The following is a 27,771-nucleotide window of genomic DNA, read 5'->3' as shown; positions in this document are numbered from 1 at the left end:
TGACCTAAGCACTCTGCCAGCTACTGTATTTTTTGGAGTATAAGACGCACCAGTATAATTTGCCTTTTGAAGAGGCAAATTGGAAAAAAAAAGTTTTTGCACTCTGCAGAGCTCCCAAAAACGGCCCGTTTTCGCAAAAAAAAAAAAAAAGACATTAATAGCCTTTAGGAGGCTTGTAGAATGCTCCTGGGGGTGCCCACCCCAAACGAACAAAAAATGGTCCATTTTTCGTGAAAACAGGCCCATTTTTTTTGTCAAAAGAAAGAGCATGCATAGCCTTTAGGAGGCTTAAAGAGTGCTCCTAGGGACTGGGGAGAGAGGGGGGCAAAATTGCCTTCCCCAGCCCCCAGGAGCATTCTGAAAGCCTCCTAAAGGTTATGCACGGCCATTTTAGCAAAGGGGGCGGGGTTTCGGGAGACAAAAAATGCCGTATTCAGTGTATAAATGCACCCAGATTTTCAGCCTCTTTTCTGAGGGAAAAAGGTGCGTCTTATACTCCGAAAAATATGGTAAATGACTAAATGAACTTGTAAGCCAAGAACTCCCTGTCATTCGCTTCCTTAAGATTGACTGTGTTGCAAAAGTTTGGATGCTGGGATCCGATTCTCAAGCTTTCCTTTTCCTGTATGTTTCAGCTCCTAGCAGCAGCTACCGCATCCTCTTGACCTTCATGTTTATGGACACGGAATGCACATATGACTACCTCTTCATTTATGACGGAGATTCTCCCAGCAGCCCTTTGCTGGCCAGCCTGAGTGGCAGCACTTTGCCTCCTACCATTGAGGCCACCTCGGGCAAGGTATGGTAGCCCCAATAGTGAAAGATTCTTTCTTGAAGGTTCAGTCGATTGTTTCTTCCAACCTTGGAACTGAATGGCTCTGTTCTCCTGTCATTCATCATCATCATCATCATTTAATGATCCCATAATCCAGGGGTGTCCAAACTTGGGAAGCTTAAGACTTGTGGACTTCAACTCCCAGGATTGGGAGTTGAAGTCTGGATTGGGAGTTGAAGTCAGGATTGGGAGTTGAAGTTTGGACTTCAACTCCCAATTCTGGGAGTTGAAGTCCACAAGTCTTAAGCTTCCCAAGTTTGGACACCCCTGCCATAATCCCTCGCGGGGTAGAGTCTGGGCAACTGAGTGGAGCTAGCAGAGTGTTTCCTGGCCGGATGCCCTTCCCTGTTGCCAATGCAGAGTTTTGTTCAGCAGATATATTCCCATTGTGCCCAGAGAGAGAAATACCTGCCTCTACCTAGGATTGAACTCACAGCCCCCTGATGGTGAGGCGAGAGCTCCACCTTTAGGCCACCGCACCACTCTGTTCTCCTATCATTGACACGCTTAAATCAAGATGAAGTCATTATGCAAATGACATCTCACTTTGCATGCATGCATTTTGCAAATTGCATTGTTTCCAAAATGATGTCAACGACCTAGGGGCGGCCTCCTCCACAGAAGCTCATCTCAGCCAGTCACAGAGAGTCCTCGACGTACAACCAGGATTGAGCCCAGAGTTTCCATTACTAAGTGAGACGGCGCTTAATTGAGTTTTGCCCCATTTTATGACCTTTCTTGCCACAGTGCCCAGTTTTCACACTTAACAACCATAGTGACATCCCCCCGGTTACCTGATCCAAATTCAAATGCTTGCCGACCGACTCATATTTATGATGGTTGCAGTGTCCCCGGGGGGGGGGATCATGTAATCCCCTTTTGCGACCTTTTGGCAAGCAAAACCTCAACTTAGAATAACAAGGATTGGAAGGGGTCTTGGAGGTCTTCTAGTCCAACCCCCCTGCTTAGACAAGAAGCCAACAGGGAAACCGGACGGACCTAACAGCAGCGTTACTAACTTAAGCCCCGCAGTGATTTGCTTAACAACTGTGGCAGGAAAGGTCACAAAATGGAGCAGAATTCCCTTAACGGTCTCGCTTAGGGACAGGAATTTGGGGCTCAATTGTGGTCGTTCATCGAGGACTCCCTGCCCTGTAAAGCAGTTTAAAAAGACAACACATGGAAAGGAGCACAGCTTGGACTGGCGAAAATTTTGTCCTCCTTCGCCCATTATGTTGACACCAACTTGAGGGTAATCACTCCTTGCTCCTTTGTAGATGCTGTTACATCTCTTCAGTGATGCCAACTACAATCTGCTGGGGTTCAATGCTACTTACTCTGTCTCGCTGTGTCCCATGGGCTGCTTGGGGCATGGCATTTGCGATAACGACGGGCGTTGTGCTTGCTTCCAAGGCTGGGGTGGCAAGGACTGTTCGATGCCCGACTGCACCACGTATTGCCAAAATCATGGCACCTGTAATCAGGTAAGAGATGGTCCTTTTGTGTCTCGATTGGTCATTGATTTATCCTCGGTCCAGTTCCCATCACATTTCGACAACAGCACAAGAGATAGAAATGCCAAATTTGAGATGTAAAATCTACACCAGGCATCCTCAAATTACGGCTCGCGGGCCAGATACGGCCTGCCAGTGCAAAGTATCCGGCCCCGGCCCCGTGGAGTGGTGGGATAAAAAGCAGCTGCCAGCTTGTAAAGAATTGCCTTAAAAGTCTTTAAAAACAGACTTTCGGATGTTTTTTCACAGCCATGTGATTCATTTAAAGTCATTGCAAGTCTTTAAAAGTCATTAAACGACTTTTTAAAAAGTCTTTCGGATGTTTTTTCACAGCCATGTGATCCACTAAAAGCCTTTCAACATCTTTAAAAGTCACTACAAGTCATTAAAAGTCTTTAAAGTGCTTTAAAAACGGACTTTCAGATGTTTTTCACAGCCATGTGAAAAGTGAGTGGGTGGGCGAGTGAGTGCGGGAGTGGGGTTTCTTCTTTTTCTTTGAAGACGTTTCGCTTCTCCTCCAAGAAGCTTCTTTAGCTCTGAACGGGATGGTGGGGAAGGGAAGGGTTGATACTCCTTGCAGACAGCTGGTCATTTGTATCCTTTTGAAAGGTCGTTGAGACGGCTTGAAAGTTTTATCTATGTCAGGGGTGTCCAAACTTGGGAACTTTAAGACTTGTGGACTTCAACTCCCAGAATTCCCCAGCCAGCATTCCCCAATTGAAGTCCACAAGTCTTAAAGCTCCCAAGTTTGGACACCCCCGCCCTATACCCTATATCTGCCTCTATCTAGGATTGAACTCACAGCCTCCTGGTTCTCAGGTGAGAGCTCCACTCCTATAATAAGAGACTATAATGCAGAGATTGAAAGTTGTATTTGTGTCCTTTTCTTCAGATCAAAGAGATCCTTGAGTCGCTCAGGATCGAACTGCTGACAATGGGCGGAGTTTGCCTGGAATACTGCATTTTGTGCCACCCTGTTAGTCTACATCAGGGGTGTCCAAACTTGGGAACTTTAAGACTTGTGGACTTCAACTCCCAGAATTCCCCAGCCAGCTATGCTGGGAGTTGAAGTCCACAAGTCTTAAAGTTCCCAAGTTTGGACACCCCTGATCTATGTCCTCAGGATGAGATTATGTATCTCAAATGGTCAGAATTAGAAAGAGAAGTTGACCCTACCTTGTTTGCATTGCGATGGGAGAATGTCCCATTGGGTTTTCGTTTGCCCCCAGGGCCATGTCAATGATTTTTCCTTCTCCTTTCTCCCATAGGTGTCAAAGCATTGCCAGTGTGAACCGGGATTTGTGGGCCAAGGTTGTGATTTAGCCCTGAGTGACAACCAAGGGGCTGGGAAATGGTACAATGTCAGCATCCGAGATTCCAGTTTCTGGCCCCGTACAGCAGCTGCTGGTGCTTTCCTACCTTCTACTGGGGGACTGTACATTTTCGGAGGTGAGGGGCATTCACTTCTTTAAGCATGGCTGGCTGGGGAATTCTGGGAGTTGAAGTCCACAAGTCTTAAAGTTCCCAAGTTTGGACACCCCTGCCATACGGAGTAGTATTCAGATTCGTCTTTCTCTTTTAGTTCTTTCGTGAGCCTATCCATCTCTGCACATGCCAATATTTTTTTTAATTGCATTTTCTTCTGTTGGTATAGAATTATTTTTCCAGTTTTGTGCGCATATAATTCTCGCTGCCGTAACGATGTTTAAAATTAAGTATCCAATATTTTTTTTCCATAATTTCCTTTTGTAATCCCCAACAAAAACAATGCGGGTTTTAATGCAATTTGATGTGAAGTCCACACGTCTTAAAAGGTTGCCAAAATAGCAACTTAAGACAAGTGGCGGGAAAGATGGGAAGAAGCATTGCAGAGGATTCCACTTAATTTAAGGAGGCTTTCTTCGTTGCCACATTGCCACAATTCTTTATTGACCCTCAAAGAGCATTGCAGATTCATTTCTGAGCATACTTCTTGCTTCTTTGATCTTGTCCTGGCATAACCTGTTAGTTGTATGCTTTCCCTCCTGTTCCTAAATTTCATGACGTTTCTGCTTTCTTCCCCTTTAGGCTTAGACCTAAAGACCGCTTTGGGAGACCTTGTCTTCTATAACTTCACCACCAATACTTGGCATCAGAGAGTGCTTAGCCCTTCCCCAGTAAGTGCCTTTTGATTTTCCCTCGTCCTGAAAAAGAGAACCTTGAACATTATGAAGAGGAAGAAGAGGCCCAGGTGATGCCTAAGATGCTTAGGCATCCACCCAAAACATTGTGTGTGAATTTAAAAACTTCGCGCCACCAGGGTACCAAGCATCTTCCTAATTCTACAGTACACAAAGTAAACTCGAGGGGGAAGAGAATATGCTTCTCTCACCCCATTTTATAAGGCCATGGTAAGGCCACACTTGGAATATTTGCATCCAGTTTTGGTTGCCACGATGTAGAAAAGATGTGAAGACTCTAGAAAGAGTGCAGAGAAGAACAAAGATGATTAGGGGACTGGAGACTAAAACATAGGAAGAACGGTTGCAGGAACTGGGAATGTCTAGTTTAATGAAAAGAAGGACTAGGGGAGACATGATAGCAGTCTTCCAATATCTCAGGGGTTGCCACAAAGAAGAGGGAGTCAAAGTATTCTCCAAAGCACCTGAGGGCAGAACAAGAAGCAATGGGTGGAAACTAAACAAGTAGAAAAGCAACTTAGGACTGAGGAGAAATTTCCTGACAGTTAGAACAATTAATCAGTGGAACAGAAGTTGCCTCCAGAAGTTGTGAATGCCCCAACACTGGAAGCCTTTAAGAAGATGTTAGATAAAGGGATGAGACTAGAAACCAGGAGCCTGTGAGTTCTAGTCCTTCCTTATGCATGAAAGCCAGCTGGGAGACTTTAGACTAATCACGAGGAGACCATCACTTCTAGTCCTGCCTTAAGCAGGCTGGGCCAATCACCAGGACAGGGTGAGTTCTAGTCCCACCTTAGCCATGAAAGGTGGTTGGGTACTTTGGGCCAATCACCAGGAGAGGGTGAGTTCTAATTTGACCTTAGGCATGAAAGCAGGCTTGGTCAGTCACTAGGAGCAGGTGAATTCTAGTCCCTCCTTACGAAAGTTAGCTGGGTGATTTTTGGCTTATCACACTCATCACAACCCACCTCACAGGGGCCATTGTTGTGGGAAAAATAGGAGGAGGTAGGCGTATTAAGTATGTTTGCTGCCTCAGTAACAATAATTAAGGAGGGATTAAAAAAAAATAGTGATCTCCTTTCCATCTTTTCATTTCCAGACTGCTCGTCACTCCCACACAGCTGTGGCCTGGGAGGGCTCCCTGATTCTGTTTGGTGGAGAGCTGGCCACTGGCCTTCTGGCCAATGATGTCTGGATGTATCTGCCCCGGGAGGGCTACTGGCAAGAGCTGGTGCCCCTCAACACAACAATTCCTCCTGAGTTGGCCGGTCACGCCTCTGCGGTGGTCGATGGCTGTATGTATTTGGAGGTGAGTCGAAGACGTACCTGTTTGGTTCAGACGTCCAGGTGCCCCTCTTCCAGGGGAAATGCCCCATCATAGCAGTAGCAATAGCACTTAGACTTACATACCGCTTCACCGTGCTTTACAGCCCTCCCTCGGCAGGTTACAGAGTCGGCATATTCTCCCACACACACATACACAGACCCCAAACAAATTAGGTCCTCATTTTACTGACCTTGGAAGGATGGAAGTCTGAGTCAACCTTGAGCTGGTGAGGATTGACTTCCAGGTTGTGGGCAGAATTAGCCTGCAATACTGAATTTCTGATAGGTAGGTAGGTAGATAGGATAGATAAGATAGATAAGATAGATAAGATAGATAGATGATAGATGGAGGGATGGATGGATGGATATGATAGATAGATGATAGATGGATGAATGGATGGATGGATGGATGGATATGATAGATAGATAGATGATAGATAGATAGATAGATAGATAGATAGATAGATAGATAGATAGATAGATGATAGATAGATAGACAGACAGACACAGATAGATAGATAGATGATAGATAGATAGATAGATAGATAGATAGATAGATAGATAGATAGATAGATAGATGATAGGCAGGCAGGCAGGCAGACATGGAGAGAGGTGGGGTGCATAGATTGCAATAGCATTTAGACTTTCTGGTCTATACTGCTACCTATTGCTTTGCTGGCCTCTCTAAGTGGTTTGCAGAGTCAGCGTATTGCTCCCAACAAACCGGGTCTTCATTTGACCGACGTGGGAAGGATGGAACGCTGAGTCAACCTTGGAGGATTGAGCCTCACGCCTCCTAATCCATTCCTGCAGGACGCACTGGGGTAGATGTCTTCTCCTCCCACATGTACCGCTTTCACCTGAAACGATGGACCTGGGAGCTGGTGATTCCTTCAGGAGGGAAGGCGCCTGCAGCCGCCGGTCATTCCATGGTCTTCCACCCTGCTTCCCGTACTCTCTTGGTTTATGGTGGGCACCGGCCTTCCACCGCTCGGTAGGTGGGCCGTTGTCAACCCCCAACCTCCCCCCCCCCCCCGCAAAGGTGCAGTGGTATCTCGGTACTTGTCTGCGATTCGTTCCAGTAGGAGGGACGAGTGCTAAAAACAAGTACTGAGCAAAGCGTGTGACTTACTACGCGACCCTTTATCTTGGCTTTAAGGAGTAGCGAGTCACAGTGCCAGCAAGTTCTACCATGCACGTTGAGTATTGGGAGAAAGATCAATCAAACAGAATACAACTGGAAGGGACCTTGGAGGTCTTCTAGTCCGACTCCCTTCTCAAGCAGGAGACCCTATACAATCTGAGACAAATGGATGTCCAGTCTCTTCTTTAAAATCTCCAGTGTTGGAAGCACCCACAACTTCTGGTGGCAAGCTGTTCCACTGGTTCATTGTTCTCCCTGTTAGGAAGTTTCTCCTTAATTCCAGCTTGCTTCTCTCCCTGGTTAGTTTCTCCCCATTGCTTCTTGTCCAGGCTTCAGGTGCTTTGGAGAATAAATTGACCCATTCTTCTTTGCGGCATCCCCTCAAATATTGGAAGATTGGCATTATGTCACCCCTAATCCTTCTTTTCTCTGGATTAGCTATAGACAGTTCCTGTAACTGTCCTTCCTATGTTTTCGTCTCCAGGCCTTTGATCATCTTAGTTGCTCTTCTCTGCGCTTTTTCCAAAGTCTCAGCGTCTTTTTTGCAACGGGGTGACCAAAACTGGATGCGGTATTCCAGACGTAGTCTTACTAAGGTTGTGTAAAGCGGTACGGATACTTCATGCGATTTTGATTCTGTGCCTCTGTTTATACAACCCAGGATTGTATTCGTTTTTTTGGCTACCGCCGTACACGGCCACCTCATATTTAAGTGATCGTCCATTAAGACTCCAAGATCCCTCTCACAGTGACTGTTTTTGAGCCAGGTCTCGCCTATTCTGTACTTCTATCTTTCTCAAGGAGGAAAATAACCAGGAGTTGAGGAGAAACTTCCTCACAGTGGGAACAATTAACCTTGGTTACAAGCACCAAGTAGGCGGGGAGTACTGGGAGAAATTCTTTTGCTTCCAAACGCGTCGAGTACCAAATTCGATGAATTTTGAAGCTATTGAATTCCGACGTATGTGGGTACGTGGGTAGTGCATTCAGATTTGGTCGCCACGATGTAGAAAAGATGTGGAGACTCTGGAAAGAGTGAAGAGAAGAGCAACAAAGAGGATGAGGGGACTGGAGGCTCAAACACATGAAGAACGGTTGCAGGAACTGGGTATGTCTAATTTAATAGAAAGAAGGACTAGGGGTGACATGATAGCAGTCTTCTGATATCTCAGGGGTTGCCACAAAGAAGAGGGAGTCAAGCTATTCTCCAAGGCACCTGAGGGTAGAACAAGAAGCAATGGGTGGAAACTAATCAAGGAGAGAAGCAACTTAGAACTAAGAAGAAACTTCCTGACAGTTAGAACAATTAATCAGTGGAACAGAAGTTGCCTCCAGAAGTTGTGAATGCCCCAACACTGGAAGTCTTTAAGAAGACATTGGATGGCCATTTGTCTGAAATGGTATAGGGTTTCCTGCCTAGGCAGGGGGTTGGACTAGAAGACCTCCAAGGTCCCTTCCAACTCTGCTATTGTATTTGTATTGTATTATTGTACGTGGGAGAGATTGCGAAAGGAAGGACCGATTCGACTTCTCCCATCACTGCAGTTTCAGCGTGCGAGTCAACACGACCGACCTCTTCCACGTGGACCTGCGTTATTGGAGTACGTTGCGGGCCAAAGATTCACACCGGGGGCCTCGCGAAAGAGCCTTCCACTCGGCCACCGTCATTGGCAATTACATGGTGGTGTATGGTGAGTGGGCAACAATGCTACTCAAACGTTCCGGGAACTGGGGAAATGAGAATTCTTGACATGGTTATTACAGGTACGGATAGTCCTCCATTTACCGCCTGAAAAAAAAGCGACCGGCGACCGTTTTTTCACACTTACGACCGTGGCAGCATTCCCCATGGCCACGTGATCAAAACTCAGATGCTTGGCAACTGACTCAGGTTTACGACGGCCGCAGTGACCCGGGGTCACGTGGTCCCTTCTTGCCCACTTCCCTTTTGACAAGGGACGTCAGGAGGGGAAGCCAAATTCGTTTAACAACTGCAAAGATTTACTTAACAAATGTGGCAAGAAAAGTCGTACAATGAGGCAAAGCTCACTTAACAAATTCCTCATTTAGCAACATAAAATTTTGGTTTCAATCCTGGTCAGATGTTGAGGACTGTCTGTAATATGGTTAATGTATATAAACAACAACTCTTTTATTTTTTATATATTTTTTTCCTAAGGGCCTTGGGCCAGTCACTTTCCCTCAGCCCAGCCCACCTCACAGGATTGTTGAGGGGAAAACAGGAGGAAGGAAGCGTATTAGATATGTTCGCTGCCTTGAGTTACAGTTTTTATAAAAAATACATAAATAAAGACTGGCTAAAGATAAATCTGGCGAACTTTCCTCAAGGGAGAAAAATGAGAATTAATATTTTAGAAACGATCAGTGTTTATTCTTCCTTTGCTTCCATCTGGCAGCTATTTTCAGGATTGAATTGTGGCAAGAAAGGTGGCAAAATAGGCAAACATCTCAGCAACAGAAATTGGGGCTCCCTTGCCATAAGTCGAGGACTACCTGAGTGAAGAAGAATTAAAGATGTGAAAGAGGTGTTTGGGTCAAGTTTCTTCTATCTTCCTCTCCTTTGTCTCTCTCTTCCAGGGGGCAACGTCCACATCCATTACCACGAAGAGAAATGTTACGAGGACGAAATCTTTTTCTACCACTTGGGGTGCCACCAGTGGGTCTCTAGTCACGAACTTGCGCCTCTCATCACTCAAGGTAAGGGGGTGGCCTGGTCCCCACACATTTATGTGACAAAACGTGGAATTACCTGTGGCAGAAGCATTTCTGAAATCTATTTATTGAATCAATGAATACATGAAGCCGTCCAGAGTTTGTTTGCTGAGATGGGCAGCTACAGAAATCGAATAAACAAACTTCCAGGGCTTATTAACCATTTGAAGCTTCCTTGTGCGTGCAGAAAACGGCTTTATGTCAATCTAAGCCTCTCATGGGCGTAAGGCCTGCCATGGATTAGTTTCCTGCATACATTATAGGCTTAATTAATTAATGCTCTTGCCAGATCTTATATTTGAGGCTGATTTTAACCATGCGATTGTAATGTAGGTACCGATGAGTCAATGCGAAATGTTTGCATCTACCTCTGTTCGTCTTTTGACTGTACTGTTTCCATTATTAAAAGGGTCTCTAACTGTTTTAAATTCAAGTGCTCAGTTTATTTCCATTAATTCTTTATTTTTTGGGGTGGGTGGGTGGGTGGGAAGAGTTTGGAAATTTCCTTGACTTCATTCTCTGGAAATGCAGCTACAAGAAAAAGCACTATACAATACAATAGTAGAGTTAGAAGGGACCTTGGAGGTCTTCTAGTCCAACCCCCTGCCTAGGCAGGAAACCCTATACCGTTTCAGACGAATGGCTATCCAACATCTTCTTAAAGACTTCCGGTGTTGGGGCATTCACAACTTCTGGAGGCAAGCTGTTCCAATACTGATTGTATTGTATTTTTTTTCTTGGGAAACTCATGTGGCGGAAGTGCAGACTGATTTCTTGTATGCATATCTCTCTCTCTCTCTCTCTCTCTCTCTCTCTCTCTCTCTCAGAGCACGAATCAAAGACTTTGGCCCAGGCGCGTGGCCGGTATTCCCACGTGGCCACCGTGATGAATGGAAATGTGCTCCTCGTGGCGGGAGGCTATAGCGGAGTGCCACGGGGTGACCTACTAGCTTACAAAGTGCCCACCTTCGTCTTTCAGGTGCCATCTCAGATGGTAAGTGACTCTCCCATCTTTGGGGTTCTACTTTGGGGGTACCAGCCACAGCCTCGAGGCCACGCTCCCAGATCCCCAGAGTGTCAGTTGAGTCCCAAATGAAATCAGAGTCCAAGGCAAAATATTGCTCAAAGTTCCGATTTATTAAGAGAGCCATGTTGGCACATCTGGGAAGCTCCAATCCTCTGGTCGGCTACTGGGTGGTTGCCGTGTGTTGAAACAGCCCTTTCAACCCCCTCCGGCTCAGACAGCATTTTTCGAGACGCCGTAAATATCCAGGTTTCCTCCTCCGCAGCTTCCCTTGCAACTTGGGAATGTTTGCAGATTGTGTCCGCACAGAGAAGCGACCCGTTATCTGCTACCATTCCCATGGGCTCTATCTTCATCTTCGCTGATATTTTACGCTGACCCGGGTCGGGTCAGTAATGGAAGTCAGCACCCATCCCTGCACCCCTTGCAGAGGTAGCTGGTGAAGTATTGTAAGGGAGATTCGGTTTAACGTCAGGCTTTCCCAGATGTGCCAACATGACTCTCTTAATAAATTGGGACATTGAGCAATACTTTGCCTTGGACTCTGATTTAATTTTGGGTGTTATTTGGAACCCTGACACAGAGATCCAGTTGTGTCTAGTAGTTAAGGCACCAGGCTAGAAAATGGGAGACCGTGAGTTCCAGTCTTGCCTTAGACATGAGAGCTGGCTGGGTGACTTTGGGCCAATCACAAGGAGATGTGAGTTCTAGTTGTGCCTTAGGCAAGGAGGCCCACTGGTGACTTTGGACCCAACGCAAGGAGACTGGGAGTTCTAGTTCTGCCTTAGGCAATGAAGCCTGCTAGGTGACTTTGGGTCAATCACCAGAAATGCCTGCGTTATGGAGAATCCTGGGGAACTTTTCATGGGTGGCCCTTTGTATTCTCTTGAAGGGTGGGCAACTGCACAACAACTCTTGTGGGGTTCTTCATAGGACACTCTAGCACAGAGACAAGGAACGATGGTCTCTTGATGACCCGTGGACTTCAACTCCCAGAATTCCTGAGCCAGGCTGGCTCAGGAATTCTGGGAGTTGAAGTCCACAGGTCATCAAGAGGCCATCATTCCCCACCCCTGCTCTAGCAGGACATCCAGGCTGCCAGAATGAACACGATTTAGTCACTGACCGACTTTTCTTCTCTCCCGGCCCCAGTACCATCTGGATTACTGCTCTATTTACACAGAGAAAAGCACCTGTGCCAAGGACCCAGAATGTGCCTGGTGCTCCCGAGGATGCCAGAGCACTCAGCCCCGTAACCTTGTGAGTAGCCTGGAAACGCGCAAGACGCAAGACGCAAATCGCAACGAGCGACGTAAGCTCGGTGTAAAATTAGCTGCTGTTTCTGGAGCACTGGTAGTTCTCAACTTAGGACCAGAATTGCGACCAGATTTTTTTCGATTGCTAAACATATCAGCGGTTAACAATTTTTACAACTTTTTGGCCAGGGTTGTCAAGCAAATCACTTTTGTCGTTAAGTGAACCATGTGGTCGTTAAGCGAATCTGCCCCCACCCCCGCCCCAATTGACTTCACTTATCAGAAGCTCTTTAGGAAAATCGCAAATCAGAATCACCAGGCTGCTACAACTGACATAAATATAGATACGCCAGTTGCCAAAGTGCCTGAATTTTGATCATGTGATTTTTGGAGATGCTGCGAAAGTTATAAGAATGAGGACTTGCTGTAAGTCCTGTTTTTTTTTCTGTACCGTTATAACCTCAAATGGTCGCTAAACGAATTATGGATGGATGGAAGGAAGGAAGGAAGGAAGGAAGGAAGGAAGGAAGGAAGGAAGGAAGGAAGGAGAGAGAAGGTGGGGAAGGAAGAAGGGAGAGATGGCAGAAGGGGAAAGAGTGATGGATGGATGGATGGATGGATGAATGGATGGAAGGCGATGAGAAGCGAAGAAGGGAGAGATGGCAGAAGGGGAAGGAAGAAAGGAGAATGTGGGAAAGAAAGAAGGGAGAAATGGAGAGAGGGCAGAAGGGAAAAGGAAGGATGGATGGATGGATGGAAGGAAGGAAGGAAGGAAGAAAAGGTAGGAAGGAGAGAGAAGGTGGGGAAGGAAGAAGGGAGAGATGGCAGAAGGGAAAGGAGTGATGGATGGATGGGTGGATGGATGGATGGAAGGAGATGAGAAGGGAAGAAGGGGGAGATGGCAGAAGGGGAAGGAAGAAAGGAAAAGTTGGGAAGGAAAGAAGGGAGAAATGGAGAAATGGCAGAAGGGGAAAGGAAGGATGGATGGAAGGAAGGAAGGAAGGAAGAAAAGGTAGGAAGGAGAGAGAAGGTGGGGAAGGAAGAAGGGAGAGATGGCAGAAGGGGAAGGAGTGATGGATGGATGGAAGACGATGAGAAGGGAAGAAGGGAGACATGGCAGAAGGGGAAGGAGAAAGGAGAATGTGGGAAGGAAAGAAGGGAGAAATGGAGAGAGGGCAGAAGGGGAAAGGAAGGAAGGATGGATGGATGGATGAAGGTCAGACCAGTGAATGAAGGTCAAAATCAAGTCAAAGATGATCTGCATTTATCCCAAGGCAAAGTCTCTACAATCTACATAGTTTGATTGAAAGGCCTATAATTTCTGATCACTTTAGCCACCATATTTAGCTGCTCGACTGATGCTCTTTCTCCCAACCCTCTTCCTTCTTTAGTGCCCCAACAGTGGCTGTCTGGGCCTGGCCCGCCTCTTAGTCGACTGCCAGTCTTGCCTTGCCTTTGGTGACACCAACGGTTCTCTGCCCCGAGCGTCCGGTCCCTTCGGTTGGTGTGTGCAAAACGAGACTTGCATGCCCATCTCAGGTAACCGGGCAGACGGGGGGCTTCCGTGATGCAGTTGATGTGAGCTCCAGATGCTCTGGGTTTCCCTAACCAGCTTCCTTTTCCTTCCCCAGAACAGAGCAGATGCCAAGTGGGGAAGATCTCAGGAACCTACGGCTGGTGGGGGCCGCAGTCCTTCTTTATCACCTCCCTGGCCCAATGTCAGCGCGAAGATTTCTTGCCCGGCCTTCATCTGATTACCTACCAGCAGCCACGCAACGACTCCCAGCCGGACAAGGTAAACAGCTGGGATATGACTCCCCCACCCCCTTCTGACTGAGGGAATGCATGATAGTGGCCTTTATTTAATAACCATTAAATAAATTACAATAAAGAGCTGGCTGGGGAATTTTGGGAGTTGAAGTCCACAAGTCTTAAAGTTGCCAAGTTTGGACACCCCTGGTCTAGGCCATCTAACCATCTTACCATTCAAGCCCAGCATCGTTTCTATTTAAAAAATCAGACATTGGACTGGTATATGCCCTCAACTCACATAATGTGATCTACAGCTTGATGTGGGATCCCACAGTCACACCGAGGGGAGGATACTATGCCCCACTTATACAGAGAGCCCCGACAGACGCCCTGTGAGGTGCAAATCCTATTCAACCCTGTCCATTGTTGACACAATAGTTCAAAGCCTTACCACCTTTTTTTTGTGGGGTTATTTGTATGTCTTCTTCCTGGTCAAACCCTTGTTGGCGTGGTGGCGCAGTGGTTAGAAGGCAGTATTGCAGGCTAATTCTGCCGACTGCCAGCAGTTTGATTCTGACCGGCTCAAGGTTGGATTCAGACTTTGCATCCTTCCGAGATCGGTAAAATGAGGACCCGGATTGTTGGAGGCAACACGCTGATTCTGTAAACCGCTCAAAGCGGGCTGCAAAGCACTGGGAAGCGGTATATAAGTGTAAGTGCTATTGCAATTTTCCTTCCTTCCTTCCTTCCTTCCTTCCTTCCTTCCTTCCTTCCTTCCTTCCTTCCTTCCTTCCTCCCTCCCTGCCCGCCCGCCCGCCCGCCATGGTGCAGCAGTGGTTAGAATGCAGTATTGTAGACTAACTCTGCCAACTGCCAGCAGTTCAATCCTGACCTCAAGTTTGGACTCAGCTTTGCCTCCTTCCGAGGTGGGTCAAATAAGGACCCAGATTGTTGGGGGCAAGAGGCTGACTCTGTAAGCCACTCAGAAAGGGCTATGAAGCACGGTGAAGTGGTGTATAAGTCTGTAAGTGCTACTGCTACTGCTTGTCCTAGGTCTCCATCGTCCGAAGCACCACGATCACCCTGAATCCCAGCACAGAGATGGACGTCTCACTGGTCTACAAGGGGTTCATTCACCCCCTGGTGAGCAGCTCTGGACCTGCGGAAGACATCTCCATTTGGGCCCGCATCCAGCGCCTCTTTGTGGTTGCGAAATTAGGCCGAGCCCCAGGCGCCTCGGAGCTGGTAAGGAGGTGTCTTCTTGCGTCCGTTGTTGGAAGCGAGTTTTCTCCTTAAACTTGGGAGTGTGTAGCAATGGGGGAATGACAGAAAAGAGGGACTCCGCATGCAAACATCCCTGCCAAAGAGTCACACTGCAGCTGCAGGCCTCCTCCTCCGGTTTGGAAGAGAATCCAATCTTTCGTTTGTGATCATCACGGATCCAGTCTGTTGACTGTGGATTCGCTGGCTGAATTAGATTAGATTCTTTTTAATCCTGCCTTTATTGATTAGTGATTCAAGGTGGTGAACATTCTTAATACTCTTTCCTCCCCTCTTTCCTTACAATAGCCCTGTGAGGTGGGTTGACCCTAAGTCACACAGCCGGCTTTCATGCTTAAAGCAGGACTAGAACTCACCGCCTCCTGGTGATTGGCCCAAAGTTGGCTTTCATGCCTAAGGCAGGACTAGAACTCATTATCTCTTGATGATTGGCCCAAAGTCACCCAGCCGGCTTTCATGCCTAAGGCAGGACTAGAACTCGCCATCTCCTGGTGATTCGCCCCATGTCACCCAGCCGGCTTTCATGCCTAAGGCAGGACTAGAACTCACTGTCTCCTGGTTTCTATGCCAGGACCTTAGTCCCTAGGCCCAGCAGGTTCTCCGAAGGTGGATCCCTTCTTCGTGCATCAATCTTTTGTCTGCTTATCCTGGATTGCTTTCCTGCAGGAGAAGGTGGGCAGCTGGGCAGTGCAACAGGAAAAAGAGAAACGCTTACTCCAGCGTCCTGGGGCTGAACGCCTTTTTCCCAGCACGGAGAGAGGGAATAAGTATGCGGTGCTGGTTGAAGGCCACCTCAATAACTCTGGCAACGGACAGACGAGCGAATTGACCCTCACGTGGGATCGCACAGGAGTGCCAGGAGGCAGCGTGAGTATCTTGGCCTCGGCGTGGTATGAGCTCTTACGAGAGACATCAGGAAATTCACAGGAAGACTATATTTATTTGATGTATATCGCCACCCATCTCATTTAGCATGACTCCAAGTGGCAGTGGCATAATATAAAACAAAAACCTAAGGTTTGACTAAAAAGGGAGGGAAGGTAGAAGAAGGAAGAGAGAATGGAAGGGGAAGAGGTTAGAGAAGGAAGAAGGAAAGGAAAGAGGGAGGGAATGGAAGGAAGGAAGGAAGAAGAAAGAAGGAGAAAGGGAGGGAGGGGAAGGAGAAGGAAGGACAGAAAAGGAGGCAGGGAGCAAAGGAATGGGAAGGAGAGCAAGAGGGAAGATGGAGGGAGGAGGGAAGGAAAGAAGGAGGGAAGAAGAAAGAGGAGGAGGGCAGGAGGAAGGGAAGGAAGGAAAAGGAAGGAAGGAGGAGGAGGAATGTAGGCCTGTGAGAGAGAGAGACAGGCCTATCTAGTGTTGCTGGAATATTGGGAGCATGAACCCAGAGCCATGGGATAGATGTGTGATGCTTACACCTGGCTTGTCCTCCTTCCTCCCACCCTCTAGGAAATCTCCTATTTTTTTCTGGAGCCCTACCGATCTGAGCTGTGTGCCACTTACCATTCATGCCTTGCTTGCCTGGCCGACCAGGGCTGTGGGTGGTGCCCGCTCAGCTCCACCTGCCATCAACGACTGGCCTATCAGGACGACGTGGGCGGCTGTGGCCCCAGCACCGTGCGCCTCATCCTGGTGCCCGGCAACTGCATCTTGTGTGAAGACTACCGCGACTGCCACACCTGTAGCAAGGTAGGAAAGAAGATGGGGCCTCCAGGGAAAATAACCTGCCTTTAGGAGCCACGGTGGCCCAGTGGTCAGAGTGCAGTACTGCAGGCTACTTCTGCTGCCTGCAGTTTGCCAGATTGAATCTCACCAGGCTCAAGGTTGACTCAGCCTTGCATCCTGCCGAGGTGGGTCAAATGAGGACCCAGATTGTTGGGGGCAAGAGGCTGACTCTGTAAACCGCTTAGAGAGGTCTGTGAAGGTTTGTGAAGCGGTATATAAGATTAAGTGCTCTTGCTCTTGCCCTTCCTTCCTTCCTTTCTCCCTTTCTCCCTTCCTCCCTTCCCGTTCCTTCTCCTTCCTTCCTTCCTTTCTTTCTCCCTTCCTTCCTCCTTCCCTCCCTCCCTCCCTTCCTTCCTTTCTCCATTCCCCTTCCTTTCTCCCTTCCCCTTCCTTCCTTCCTTTCTCCCTTTCCTTTCTTCCTTTCTCCCTTCCTTCCTTCCTTCCTCCCTTCCCGTTCCTTTCTTCCCCTTCCTTCCTTTCTTTCTCCCTTCCTTCCTTTCTCCCTTCCCGTTCCTTCCTTCCTTTCTTTCTCCCTTCCTTCCTTCCTTCCTTCCTTCTTCCCTCCCTCCCTCCCTCCCTCCCTCCCTCCCTCCCTCCCTCCCTTCCTTCCTTTCTCCCTTCCCCTTCCTTTCTCCCTTCCCCTTCCTTCCTTCCTTCATGCAATATTGCAGGCTAACTCTGCCCACTGCTAGCAGTTTCGATCCTGACTGGCTCAAGGTTGACTCAGCCTTTCCTCCTTCCGAGGTGGGTCAAATGAGGACCCAGATTGTTGGGGGCATGTCGACCGCGATGCCTGCTGGGCTTTAAGCTAGTTGCAGGGGTTCCCAGACTTGGCAGCTGTAAGATTTGTGGACTTCAACTCCCAGAATTCCCCAGCCAACCGCTTACTTTCTTGAGCCAACTCTGGCTGTCCTGGCCTTGTAAGCAGTTTGGTTTTGTTCTCTTCCCTCAGGATCCGTTTTGCGAATGGCAAGTCAACAGCAGTAAAAAAGGAGATTTTCTTTGCAGTCGCCGAGGCCGTCTTAACACGGCCATCCGCTCGCCCAAGGAATGCCCCAAACTCTGCAATCAGTGAGTGTGCTGGGAAGATGGCGGCCTTCGGGATTGATTTATGTCTTATTTTATTTATATCCCACCTATACTTCTTTTCATAAACAACACAAGATAGAGAACACATCTAATACCCCTTCCTTCTATTTTCCCTACTACTGGTGAGGTATATTGGTCTGAAAGGGAGTGATTGGCTGAAGGGACAGCCAGCTAGCTTTCTTACCGAAGGTGGGACTAGAACTCCTTATCTCCCGGTGATTGGACCAAAGTCACCCAGCTAGCTTTCATGCCCAAGGCGGGACTAGAACTCCCTGTCCCCCGGTGATTGGACCAAAGTCACCCAGCTAGCTTTCATGCCTAAGGTGGGACTAGAACTCCCTGTCCCCCAGTGATTGGCCCAAAGTCACCCACCTAGCTTTCATGCCCAAGGCGGGACTAGAACTCCCTGTCCCCCAGTGATTGGACCAAAGTCACCCAGCTAGCTTTCATGCCTAAGGTGGGACTAGAACTCCCTGTCCCCTGGTGATTGGACCAAAGTCACCCACCTAGCTTTCATGCCCAAGGCGGGACTAGAACTCCCTGTCCCCCAGTGATTGGACCAAAGTCACCCAGCTAGCTTTCATGCCCAAGGCGGGACTAGAACTCCCTGTCCCCTGGTGATTGGACCAAAGTCACCCAGCTAGCTTTCATGCCCAAGGCGGGACTAGAACTCCCTGTCCCCTGGTGATTGGACCAAAGTCACCCACCTAGCTTTCATGCCCAAGGCGGGACTAGAACTCCCTGTCCCCTGGTGATTGGACCAAAGTCACCCACCTAGCTTTCATGCCCAAGGCGGGACTAGAACTCCGTATCCCCCGGTGATTGGACCAAAGTCACCCACCTAGCTTTCATGCCCAAGGCGGGACTAGAACTCCCAGGGTCCTGGCAATTGGCCCCAAATTATCCAGGACTTGTTTGCAGAACCTCTGAAAGGCTGAGGGTCAGGCTGTCTGGACCAAAGCAAGCATCATTGTTTCATCCCTCTTCCTTTTCTCCTCCTTAAGCAGCCTGGATGGTATTTGGGTTGGGCTCCAGGTTCAGGTGTGGAATGTTGGTTTGAGACTGGAAGAATATGGGTGATGTGGGAAATGTTTCCAAGAAGACACAAAGCTTGCCATGCTTGTTTCTCCTCTCTCTCTCCCTCCCTCTCTCCTCCCAGGCGTACCACTTGTTCTGAGTGCCTCTCCAATTCCAGCCAGTGCGCCTGGTGCCAATCCACCCGGAACTGCTTCTACTTTGCGGCCTACCTGGCTAAATACCCCTATGGGGATTGCCGTGGATGGTATGACAGGTGGGTTGGAGGCAGCTGGTCCAAGCCAAGGATGGGGAGGCCAAGAGGTCATGTTCCTTTCCTTCCTTAAATGCATATCTAAGGAGGCTTTCTTCTCTACCCAGAGACCAGGCATCTCTTAGGGGTATGGATGCTTAGCCTCCATTAAGCCCTGATGCAGGAAATAAAGCATAGAAAGAAGTAGTCCTAAAGGTGCTTTTTAAAAATTTTATCTTTATTTTTTTTCCTACTGAGCCTTTCGGCCTCCTATAACAGCTCTATGGCCACGCAGCAAAATCTTACTATGAAGTTTTCAAAAGATGACCTGATTAATTTACGAGCCTCGAGACAAAGTTAAAAAAAAAATCCATTCATTTATTAGGATCAACATTTTGGCATGTTCTTCTGCGGAGCCGAAACTGACTTCCGCTTAATTGCGTTTGAACTTTACCCCTGTATCCCCTCCCTTCTGTCTGTGTCCTAAATCACATCCACCAACAAGGTGCTAGGGCAGGCTGCGAACATGCACATTTCACATTCACCAGCTGTAGGAATATGAGACCTGACTCTGGCCAAAGGGATACGTGGAATTCTCCTCCCTTTTCCTATGTCAACGATAGTAGTCATGGAAACGCTTTACAAGTTGACGCTTACTTGATTTCATTTGACGAATTCTTAATTTTTAAAAAAATCCATAAAATGCCATACAAGTCAAACACTTTTTTAAAAGATTGGGGCGGGGGGAAACTTTTAATCAGATACCTGGGCCACAACAGAAAGTAACAAAAAGATGAGACAAAGGATCAGTTGTTTCCCTTTTTGGAATGAAGAACGGAGATACACAACTCCGGGTATTAAGTTTATATCCGCCGAATTGCATAACTAGTTAAGTGGTTTCTCTTTCCGCCCAGCGTTCACTCCGTGCCCCAGTGCCTGGACTGCACTCGCTTCAACACTTGTCGTGAATGCTTGCAAAACTTTGAATGCGGCTGGTGTGGCAACTCCGACAACCCTACCTTGGGCAGGTGAGTCCAATCTTTAGACTGTTCTAAATTTTATTTCTCCTGTGACCTGGCAACCATTAACAGAGGGATAGACTCGAGATCCCGTGAAGGGTTAATACCGCTTTATAAGGGCTTGGTAAGGCCGCACTTGGATCACTGCATCCAATTTTGGTCGCCACGATGTAAAAAAGATGTGGAGACTCTAGAAAGAGGGCAGAGAAGAGCAATGAGGATTATTCAGGGGATGGAGGATAAAACGGTTGCATGAATTGGTTATGTCTAGTCTAATGAAAAGAAGGACCAGGGGTGACATGATAGCAGTCTTCCAATATTTGGAATGTCTTTACTTAGCAACATGAATTTTGAGCTCAATTGTGGTCGTAAGTTGAGGATTACTTAAACTCGTCCCCATCGTATGATGAGGAGTGGTGCCTACAGGTGGAGCTCTCGCCTCACCATCAGGAGGCCGTGAGTTCAATCCTAAGTAGAGGCAAATATTTCTCTCTCTGGGCACAATGTGAATCTATCTGCTGAACAAAACTCTGCATTGGCAACAGGGAAGGGCATCCAGCCAGAAAATACTCTGCTGGCTCCATTCAATTGCCCAGACTCCACCCCCACAAGGGATTATGTGGTCATTAAAAGAAGATGATGATCAGCATCGTATGATGACTTGTTCAGAAGCAGAAGACTACCCAGGGGGGGAAAAATAGCGATCATTTTGGGATTTTTGTGAATTCATGGCTTTCACTTTGACTTCCTCGCTTAGGTGCCTCCTGGGAGATTTCTCGGGGCTCAACACTTTCTGGAACTGCTCAGTGGCCCTGTGGGAATCCCACGGACTGCCTCCCTCCCACCCTGCTCAGTGGTCGTACGGGCAATGTCCCGACGTGGACGAATGCCGCCTGGGCTTGGCCAACTGCCATCCTTTTGCCCGGTGCAAAAACACGCCGGATTCCTTTCAGTGTCACTGCAACCGAGGCTACGCAGGCGACGGGGTGGCCTTTTGCAATCAAACGTGAGTTTGTCCGTCTTTAGAACGTTCGATGGGGGGGACGGGCGGGGGGGAACGGTCTGAACTTGGCTAGCGGAAGAAGCAGAGACGGTTGCTAAGCAGGGCAACGGCAAAAGGGTCAAAGCAGACATAAGCTTGGAGGATTTCCCCCGTTTTAGAGAGGCTCTGCATGTGTGAACATTGCCTTCTGGTTCCTGCTCTGAATGAAACGAGGGTCTGGGCAAGCGTAGTGCCAATCGCTTCTTCCAGATTTCAACCGCTGGGACAGTTTACAGTTTTTTCTGGTTAGGATTCTATGTAGGAACTCAAAAGCAGTTGATGATTTTGTGACATGAATTTGGTATTGATTCTGAGGGACCAGGAACAACCAGCTTTGCTTCTGGAACAAGACAGTTGAAAGGGCCTTAGACTATCTATTTACTTTTTCCGAAGAATAGGTCCTTCTTTTTCTCCTTCCTTCTTTCCTTCTTTCTCTTTTCCTTCTTCCCTCCCTTCCTTTCTTCCTTCCTTCCTTCCTTCCTTCCTCCCTCCCTCCCTCCCTCCCACCCTCCCTCCCTCCCACCCTTCCTTTCTTTTCCCTTTTCCTTCTTCCCTCCCTCCCTTTTTTCTTCCTCCCCTCTTTCCCTCCTTCCTTCTTTTCCTCCCTCCCTCCTTCCTTCCTTCCCTCCTTCCTTCCTTTCTTTCCCTTTTTCTTCCTCCTTCCTTCCTTCCCCTTTTCTTCCTTCCTTCTTTTCCCTTTTACTTCTTCCTTTCTTCCTTCTTTTCCTGTTTCCTCCCTCCCTCCTTCCTTCCTTCCCTCCTTCCTTCTTTTCCCTTTCCTTCCTTCCTTCCTTCCTTCCTTCCTTCCTTCCTTCCTTCCTTCCTTCCTTCCTTCTTTCCTTCCTGCCTCCCTTCCTCTTCCCTTCCCTCCCCTCCCCTCCCTGATACGTTCCAGGTTTTCCAAAGGATTCACATTTACAGTGTTATCCACAGAAGCTTTAACGCTGTCATGTAGCCAGCTGTAATCCGTTTAATCTTGGGATTTACTAGACAGTCCTTCACTGCCGTGACTGGCCAGACTGCTTTTAATCAGGATCTGTGCAGGTTAAGATGATGCTTATTACAGGATTCAGTGAATGATTGTTGTAGGGAAGAAGAAAGGAAAATGACAAAGATTATCTTTCGATCTAAAAAATGTTTTTTATCAATTAACTTGCAAATTCTTTTGTTTTCCTTTGGTGGCTTAGCAATGCCCTTATATACTTGAGCTTCGGATAGCAGGCCATTCTATTTAAAGTGATTTCCTGTTTGCCTTTTTAATCCTTGGAATAAAGGAGGATATTTGTAGGTCAGAATTGATATGAGGGCTCCTTGGTGCTCTCTGTTTTCTTGCAGAGGTTTTATTATCTAACTAGGGAACATCATCAGTGCTAGAAGGGAGTGGGGTTTGCGGAGAGGAGGAGGACTGTGGGTCCTTGGTGCTCTCTGAACAGGCGTATTTTCTTGCAGACGTTTCACGACCCATGCAGGTAACACCATCAGTGCTAGTGTAAAAGCATCAAGGATCAAGAACCCCTCAATCCTGGGTTTTATCTTTCTTTCTTTAGTTAGCAGTTTTCTTTTTTCCAAAGAACTTTTTATTATTATTTTATTCTCTTACATACCATTTTAAATACGCATTCACATGATTGTTATTTTTCTTCACACTTATCATTCTTATACCTTTATTATTTCATTTAATTGGTTATACTATGCAGCTCGGGTTGCTTCATTTACCGTCCCTTCCTCCTTTTGTAACACCTCCTTGTCTTCCCTTTCTTTTAGTTAGCACTTTTCTGGTTTTCCAATGCTTGCACACCTAAATTGAGTCAATTGGACCAAGTAGAGCAGAGTTTCTCAACCACGACGCCTTTGAGATGCGGTGGACTTCAACTCCCAGAATTCCCCAGCCAGCGAATGCTGGCTGGGGAATTCTGGGAGTTGTAGTCCACCGCATCTCAAAGGCGTCCAAGGTTGAGAAACATTGAGGTGAGACACTGATGGGATTCTCCTTTTGTCCTATTCTACCCCCCCACCCCCCCAGGTGCTACGACGAGTGCGCCCACGGAGAATGCAGCGGGGCCCCCAACTTCACCTGTTTGTGCGACTTAGGCTGGACCACCGAACTCATCACGGGGGCCACCCCTCCGCCCAGCGGGGTTCAGTGCAATCTGGATTGCGGGTGTCACTTCCACAGCACCTGCAACGCCAAGGGACCCGGTTTTTGCGACGAATGCCAGAGTGAGTGTCATTCTCCCCAGCGGTCCCTTCAGAAAGCCCTTGCCGTGTCGCGTTTCCGGTCTTACGGACGGGGGTGGTGGTGGTGGTCTTTGCGGCGGTCATTACGTGAGTCGTCGTGGTCCCGAAGTGACCCCCCACCGTCGCGAAGTTGCTGAGTGCCAGAAGCGCAGTCCCCTGAGCGTAGGGGAAGAAGGGCCTGACCGTCAGAACTTCGAGCCCGGGTTGCAATTGGTCGTAAGTCGAGGCCTACCTGTCATTATTGCAGTTTGATTGCAGCTTTTGGAAGCCTCGGGGGCTGAATTTTTAGGAGCGGCAGGCGGACCCGGAAACTCAGGATGATGGGCCGTGCAGCTGTTCTAGGTTATGAACGAGGGTCTTGTCTGTCTTTTGTCCCTTCCTTTGTCTGTCACTCCACCCGTTTCTCTCCCTCCTGGCAATCGTCCTTTCTCTGCCCTAGACTGGACTCATGGGGAACGCTGCCACCTTTGCCGGCCAGGCAGCTACGGGAATGCCACCACGCAGAGCGGCTGCCGTCCGTGCGCCTGCCACGAGCATGGCCTGGAGGAGATGGGCTATTGCCATAGTGCCACGGGGGCCTGTTACTGCACCCCGCCCACCGAAGGGCTGCATTGCGAGCGCTGTGCTCCCGGCTACTCGGGAGACCCCAGGTGAGAGGCTGGACGGGGACCGCGACTCTCGAATCGCCAGGAATGAAGTCATATTGCCTGGAAAAGGAAGTTGAAATTTGGTCTGCTCTCTTTTTTCTGAAGAATAGGCTTAACTACTTCCCTCCCTCCTTTTCTGATCCCTCCTTCCTTCCTTCTTCCTTCCTTTCCTTCCTTCCTTCCTTTCCTCTCTCCCACCCTCCCTCCCTGATCCTTCGTTCCTTCCTTCTTTGCTTCTCTCCCTTCTTGATCCTTCCTTCCCTGATTGATCCTTCCTTCCCTCCCTCCCTCCTTCCCTGATCCTTCATTCCTTCCTTTCCTGATCCATCCTTCCTTCCTTCCTTTTTCTCCCTCCCTCCCACCATCCTGCCCTCCCTGTGGCTAATATAGGATTGGAATTTGAGAGAAGCTAATTACAAGTTAGCCTTTAAAAAAAATAATAATCACTGGTTCAAATATGAGCAAGAATGGAAGATAATTGTTGCTGATGCAAAAATATTTTTAAACCCGAACGAGCCTGAAGCCTCCTGGCTGTTTCTTTCCAATGTGAAGCTTGCCGTCTTCCCAGAATTTCGATTAGACCTCGACCATCTTTTAAATATCGGAGCCTGTGAGCCTGAAACCCCCTTTTCCCACGGATTTTGTTTTCTTCTTCTGCAGAAACGGCGGCATTTGCTATCAGGAGTGCGTGGGGCGCACTTTGCTCCTCAACCTCTCTTCCTCTTCCTCCTTGAGCTCTCAGCGGGCCGGGGGACCCTTCTCCAACGGGCTCTCCTACTGCGTCTGGGTCTTGTCAACCGGTGCGGACATCCAACCTTGCCGCCCGGAAGAAAGCTGCCCAACGATCACGCTCACTATTCAGCCGGATACCCTTTGCATGGTAAGCGAGAGGGATAACGCACAGGTGAGTCGGGAGGACGCTAAACAAGGCAAATTGCGGCAACCCGTGGTGCAAATTTTGCATTTGGGGGAAAGCAGGAGGGAGACAAGTTGCAGCTAGTCCTCGACTTACGACCACAGCGGAGTCAAAAATTCCTGATGCTAATCGAAACAGTCGTTGCGCTTCCCCCCACTTTGCGACCTTTCTTGCCACCGTTGTTAAGTGAATCACGGCAGTGGTTAACAATTAAGGGACTCTGGCTTTCCCCATTGCTTGTCAGAAGGTCGTAAAAGAGGATCACGTGACACCCCTCCCCCTCCGCCCCCCAGAAAAGGCGACCATCATAAATACGAATCCATTGCCAAGCTGCACCTGAATTTTAATCAGGTGACCGTGGGCACGGTGCAATGGTCGTTAAGTGTGAAAAATGGTCATAAGTCACTTTTTTCAGGGCCATTTCAACTTGGTCATGAAACAAACGGTTGTAAGTTGAGGCCTACCTAGACATTTTTATTTTATTTTTTACAAAAAAGAGAATATCCAGTTTGACCTGAAAGGTGGCCTTTTTTTTTTTTTTTGCCTCAAACAGATCTATACTGACAGTCCTCAACTTACGTCCGCCATTGGGACCAGGATTTCCATTCCTGAGCGAAGCCGTTGTTCAATGAGCCACACCCAGTTTTACCTCTTTTTTTTTTACCACGGTTGTTAAGTGAATCACACGGGTGTGATTCTCTGTGCTTGCTGGTTGTTGAGTAAATACACGCTAAGTTACCAAGCAACTCAGTTTTGATCACCTGACTGGAGATGCTGCGTCCGTTGTAAGCGCAAGAGAGGCAGATGCAGGCAGTCCCTGACTTACAACGGTTCGTTTAGTGACCAAAGTTACAACGTCACTGAAAAAAGCGGTTCATGACCATTTTTCACACTTACGACCGTTGCAGCATGGATCCCCACAGTCACCTGATTTACATTCAGATGCTTGGAAGCTGATTCCTATTTATGACGGTTGCAGCATCCCGGGGTCACACGATCCCCCTTTTGCGACCTTCCCGAAAAGCAGAATCAATGGGGAAGCCAGATTCACTTAACAACTGTGTTACTAACTTAACAACGGCAGGGTTTCCCTTAACAAACGTGGCAAAGAGAAGCTGTAAAACAGGGCCAAACTCCCTTAATAAATTTCTCACTTAGCAGCATAAATTTGGGGCTCTATTGTGGTCACAAGCCGAGGACTCTACATGTCCACCCATCTCACAAGCAGTATTATTATTAGGATCGCTTGCTAAAACAGCCATATTTCTAACTGTTGGTGTGAGCTCATCTCCTTCTCTCCTTCAATTCCTCCTTAGCACAACTATATCTACGTTTTTGACGGCGTCCCCGACTTCCTGGACACAGGACTGATCCAGCTGGATCGGACTCTCATTGGGGCGTTCTGCGGCCAGGGTCGTCCCCGTCCTGTTACTGTCGAAGCCGTATCAGGTAAGGAAGGGGGGGGGGGGAAAGAATCCGTTTGAAGTCTGTTTATTTATTAAATTGATATCCCCGTGCCCATCTCACCATTGAGAAAGTCCTTGCAGCTCATCACGCCATTAAAAACGAAAATATAAAAACAGTGAAACGTTTAAAACTTGAAAATTAAGTTGGCAGATTCTATCTTGGATGCAAAATGAGACTCTTTGGAATGCTTTGACGATATAAGGAAGGACAATATATGGAAGGCCACACTTGGAATACCGCATCCAGTTTTGGTCTCCACGAAGTAAAAAAAGATGTGGAGACTGAAAAAAGAGTGCAGAGAAGAGCAACAAAGAGGATTAGGGGACTGGAGGCTGAAATATACAAAGAACGGTTGCAGGAACTGGGTATGTCTAGTTTAATGCAAAGAAAGACTAGGGAAGACATGATAGCAGTCTTCCAATATCTCAGGGGCTGCCACAAAGAAGAGGGAGTCAAGCTATTCTCCAAAGCACCTGAGGGCAGAACAAGAAGCAATGGGTGGAAACTAATCAAGGAGAGAAGCAACTTAGAACTAAGGGGGAATTTCCTGACAGTGAGAACAATTTCAGTGAGAACCGTTTTAGACAAATGGCTATCCAACATCTTAAAGACTTCCAGTGTTGGGGCATTCACAACTTCTGGAGGCAAGCTGTTCCATAGAACAATTAATCAGTGGAACAGAAGTTGCCTCCAAAAGTTGTGAATGCCCCAACACTGGAAGTCTTTAAGAAGATGTTGGATAGCCATCTGTCTGAAAGGGTATAGGGTTTCCTGCCTAGGCAGGAGGTTGGACTAGAAGACCTCCAAGGTCCCTTCCAACTCTACTATTGTATTGTATTGTATTGTATTGTATTGTATTGTATTGTATTGTATTGTATTGTATTGTATTGTATTGTATTGTATTGTATTAATCAGTGGAATTCCTTGCCTCCAGAAGTTGTGAATTCTCCAACACTGGACGTTTTAAAGAAGGGATTGGATATTTTTATTCCTATTCTATTCCTATTCCTAATTCTATTCCATTCCATTCTCTTGCACCCCCACAACTCTGGGATCCTTGTCAAGGTTTGTCCTTGTTCAAACTTTCAGGCCTCCTGGTCATCTACTACGAAGCCAACTCTAGCGAGGCCTCAGGCTTCAACGCAACCTACCTGGTGCACCGTTGCCGGCCCAGCTGCCACGCCAACCAGGAATGCCTGCAGGGCCATTGTGTTTGCAGGCCTGGCTACACCGGGCCCAGCTGCAAGTTCCACATCTGTCCCGGCAACTGTAGTGCTCACGCTGGGCAGGGCCTTTGCGACAGGGTGAGTGGGTGGTGA

General features: G+C 47.9%; 1 protein-coding gene across 1 annotated transcript in view; it reads left to right on the top strand.

The window, feature by feature from the left end:
• Window positions 1-27,771, top strand: part of MEGF8 (multiple EGF like domains 8) — a 48,867-nt gene that overhangs the window by 1,475 nt on the left and 19,621 nt on the right. Inside the window, 25 exon segments of the mRNA XM_081962528.1 lie at window positions 636-799; window positions 2,113-2,319; window positions 3,618-3,798; window positions 4,417-4,505; window positions 5,629-5,815; window positions 5,818-5,838; window positions 6,669-6,849; window positions 8,545-8,690; window positions 9,598-9,717; window positions 10,560-10,726; window positions 11,909-12,016; window positions 13,404-13,551; window positions 13,644-13,807; window positions 14,818-15,009; window positions 15,712-15,912; window positions 16,492-16,731; window positions 17,720-17,838; window positions 19,016-19,147; window positions 20,038-20,151; window positions 20,900-21,148; window positions 23,208-23,404; window positions 23,862-24,072; window positions 24,730-24,949; window positions 26,302-26,434; window positions 27,542-27,756. Coding sequence (XP_081818654.1) covers window positions 636-799; window positions 2,113-2,319; window positions 3,618-3,798; window positions 4,417-4,505; window positions 5,629-5,815; window positions 5,818-5,838; window positions 6,669-6,849; window positions 8,545-8,690; window positions 9,598-9,717; window positions 10,560-10,726; window positions 11,909-12,016; window positions 13,404-13,551; window positions 13,644-13,807; window positions 14,818-15,009; window positions 15,712-15,912; window positions 16,492-16,731; window positions 17,720-17,838; window positions 19,016-19,147; window positions 20,038-20,151; window positions 20,900-21,148; window positions 23,208-23,404; window positions 23,862-24,072; window positions 24,730-24,949; window positions 26,302-26,434; window positions 27,542-27,756 — 4,106 coding nt within the window.

This window comes from Natrix helvetica, assembly GCF_964273705.1.
Source record: "Natrix helvetica genome assembly, chromosome: 9".
NCBI classification, from domain to species: Eukaryota; Metazoa; Chordata; class Lepidosauria; order Squamata; family Natricidae; genus Natrix; species Natrix helvetica.
Note: the sequence above shows the minus strand (reverse complement) of the source record. Positions and strands in the feature narration are given on the sequence as shown.